This window comes from Pinus tabuliformis, chromosome 5_2 (genome assembly GCF_031772625.1).
Source record: "Pinus tabuliformis cultivar Carrire ecotype Pingquan chromosome 5_2, CPIR1, whole genome shotgun sequence".
Lineage (NCBI taxonomy): Eukaryota > Viridiplantae > Streptophyta > Pinopsida > Pinales > Pinaceae > Pinus > Pinus tabuliformis.
The window spans coordinates 1,138,038,815-1,138,042,716 of NC_142306.1; the positions used below are offsets into that span (position 1 = coordinate 1,138,038,815).

At 36.6% G+C, this 3,902-nt stretch overlaps 1 protein-coding gene across 1 annotated transcript; it reads right to left on the bottom strand.

Moving 5' to 3' along the window:
• Positions 1-1,326: 1,326 nt before the first annotated feature.
• LOC149163201 (uncharacterized) lies at positions 1,327-1,926 on the bottom strand. The gene has a single exon (XM_089435372.1). The coding sequence runs from the start codon at positions 1,924-1,926 to the stop codon at positions 1,327-1,329; it is 600 nt and encodes a 199-aa protein (XP_089291498.1).
• Between the last annotated feature and the right edge of the window lie 1,976 nt (positions 1,927-3,902).

Here is a 3,902-nt window from a genome sequence, read left to right on the forward strand (position 1 = left end):
GAACCATGACTGGTTAACCAAATTCGAACAGCAAATTTCTCAATAAAAAAAGCTTGATCTGGCTTGATACGATAAGAACATAAATTAAGATACACATGCACCACTCAATCAACCGGTAGAAAATTACAAAAAGTTGATATTTTATTCAGTATTAGAAACATATAAACATATAATGGATGATTACAATTGGGTTTTTGTGGTGCTAAGGGCAGGTCAAACAGCTTTTAAAAACCAACACAGTCCTGATTTTCTTTTTCTGTAGTCACTACGAAATGATTTCGTAGTGCATGTTTTATGTATTGAAGTTTCAGGGAAGATGAAACGCCTCGGATTTTTTTCTCTACCGACTCCCCACGTCCCAAACTTGCTTCTTAACACCGTAAACAATTTACTTTACCTCTCTTCACAAGGTTTGCAATATTGGTTTGACTTTCACTGTCAAAAACCAATCACAAAGGCGTTTGGACCGTATTAAAAAAAACAGAGTGCTCTGGTTTTGTTGATGGTACTCACATAGCAGAAATCCATGCACTCACTACCCCAAAACGTAGGGACACCTTTCTTTTCGAGCTTTAAAGCTGACACAATAAGGATCAAAACACAAATGGACAAAACACAACTACTAAAACCACCAGAGTTTGATTATTTATTTATTTTATTTTTATTTTTTAAATCGGTTCAACAAGTTACAGACTTTCAAAATGACCAGTGTTCAAATGAACAAATGAATAAGAATAAAAACCATTATTACACAAGCAAAAGTTAAATTGGTTAATCACATGAATTAGATTCAATCTGAACCATTTAGCAAGCACACAACTCACAGTCCAAAAATTCAGTTCATTTATGCCGTTCACACAGAAATACATTCCAGTTCACACAGATTGAAGGTACAAGCGAGCCTGTAACTTTTGAACTGTAGCTACAAGGAGAAAAAATGAGTCCCTTTCTTCCCCTCCCTTCTCTCCCCTTTTCTTTTTTTGGAACTTCTCAACTCTCTTCCCTTTATTACCAAAAAGAAAAAAACTAAAAAAAAAACTGACTATGACAACCAAGAGTCACAAAATGTGAATCCCTTCCCCTTCTCCACAAATAAGGGAAACTGAAACTATATTTACATTAGAAAATAATTTCTCCAACTTATTTATAAGAAAATCAAAACTCACTCCTAAATTAAATATTTACAATTTCTTAGCTAAAAAAAAAATAAAAAATTCCAGCGTTTCCATTCAACCATCCCATAACATTGGCAAGCTCTCGTCCAACTCTTCATATCTTGTGCTCAGCCTATGCACCTGTGTCAGGCTTCCTTGGGAGGAAAAAAAATTATGAGCTCCTGCTCCTAAGGTCTTCGACAAAATAACCCGCTTTCTGTAGAGTTGAAACATCCATCCAAGTAGAATCTTCATCCGAATAACCTTTCCACTTCCCCAAGTATTCCAGATATTCCTGCCCTCTAGTCTTCTTTGCAACCTTTGTGTCCAAAATCATTTCAGCTTCCAATGTTTTTGCCATAGGCATTTGTTTTACCCACTGCTGCTCATTGACTTCATCACTGTATGTGTTTGCTGTAAATGATTCTTTGTCAACAGCTAGATAAGGATACAAATCACTCACATTGAAAATTGGTGAAATACCTATGCATGTAGGTAACTCCAGTTCATAAGCATTTGCAGAAAACTTGCGAAGTATCTTGCAGGGACCTATCTTCTTCATCTTAAGTTTATTATACTCCCCTCTTGGAAACCTCTCCTTTCTCAAGTGAGCTAAGACCATGTCTCCCACCTCAAAGTTCACTTCTCTTCTTTTTAAATCTGCTTTTTGCTTGTATTTGGAGTTATTGACTTGTAACCTTTGATTAACTTTCTCATGTAACTCACTCATTGTTGCTGCAAAATATTCTCCTTCAACACTTATTTGTTCCATTCTGCCCAAATCTCGCAGTTCACAAACTCCCCTAGGATGCATTCCATACAAAATCTGAAATGGAATTTTCCTTGTGCTCCTATTTGGCGAATCATTATATGCGAACTCTGCTTGAGCTAATACATGATCCCACTGCTTGGGATGATCACCCACAAGGATTCTCAATATGTTCCCAAGAATTTTGTTCACCACTTTGGTTTTTCCATCAGACTGTGGATGATAGACTAAGTTGAAGTTTAACTTGGTTCCAAATTTCTTCCACAAGGTTCTCCAAAAATGCCCTGTAAATCTTGTGTCTTTGCTACAAATATACTTTTCGGAAAACCATGTAGTCGAACAATCTCATTGAAAAACAAGTTAGCCACATGTGTAGTGTCACTAGTTTTGTAACATGGAATAAAATGAGCCATCTTTGTAAATCTGTCCACAACTACAAGTATTGATTCATTACCTCGCTAAGTCTTTGGCAAACCCAAAAAAAAATCCATACTCATCGAGTCCCATGGTCTATCGGGAATGGGTAAAGGAGTATATAGTCTAGCATTTTGGCTCCTTCCTTTCGCATGCTGACACACCCTGCACCTACTCACATATTTTTGCACATCCGCTCTCATCTTTGGCTAGAAATAGAAATGGTCCAGCTGCCCAAGTGTTTTATCAACACCAAAATGTCATACCAACCTCCATTGTGCTTCTCTTGTATCAAATTCTCTCTCATAGAACAATTGGGAATACATAGTCGGCTGTTCTTGAATAACAAACCATCCTGCAACATGAACTCTTTCCATGGGCTACTATCCTCTGTTTGTAGGATTCTTGCATGCATCAAAATCTTCTTGAAAATCAGCATCAACTTCATACAAATCCTTCAAATAGTCAAAGCCTAAAACCTGCATTTGACTCTCTTGCATGATCAAACTTCTCCTGCTTAAAGCATCAGTTACCTTGTTTGCTTGTCCACTTATATGCTTCAAAACAAAGGTGAAACTCTGCAAAAATTCAACCTACTTGGTGTGCTTATGGTTCAACTTGTGCTGCTACATTACATGCTATAACGCGGAATTATCAGAGAACAGAACAAACTCCTTGGGCATTAAATAGTTCCACCAATGCTTCAAAGCTTGAATCATATCATAAAACTCTTTGTCATAACAAGAATATTTTTGTTTTGAGTCACTCAACTTCTCACTGAGATATGCAATATGTTTATCTTCTTGGCTCAGTGCAACTCCAATAGCTATCCCATTGGTATCACATCTTACTTGGAAAAGTGATTGAAGTCGGGCAACTTCAACACTGGTTTCTCGGTGATCTTCTTCTTCAATAGTTGGAAACTTTTCTTTGTTGCTGCTATCCAACAAAATGGTTGCCTGTCCTTTTTGATTGTATCTATGATAAGTCCACAAATACCACTAAAGTTCTTTATAAACTTCTGATAGAAGCTGGCTAAGCCATGAAAGCTTCTAACTTCAAAAATGCTCTTGGGTGAAGGCCAATTCACAATTGCCTCTATTTTCTCCAGATCCATTTTCAGTCCATCTTTGGAAATGACAAAACCTAAGTATACTAACTCAGGTTTCATAAAAGTACATTTCTTCAGGTTAATTAACAACTTTTCTTGCTGCAATCTTTCCAGAACATATCTCACATGTCTGAGGTGCTCTTCTTTAGTTTGACTAAAAATTAAAATATCATCTAAGTAAACAATGAAAAACTTACCAATGAACTCCTTCAAGACTTCATTCATCAACCACATGAATGTACTGGGTGTATTTGTTAATCCAAATGGCATGACCAACCATTCATACAACCCATCATTGGTCTTGAAAGTTGTCTTCCACTCATCCCCTTCTCTGATCTGGATTTGATGGTAACCACTTTTCAAATCAATCTTTGAAAAATAAGTTGCTCCACTCAAACAATCCATCATATCATCCATCCGTGGAAATGGAAATCTATATCTAATCGTGATCTTG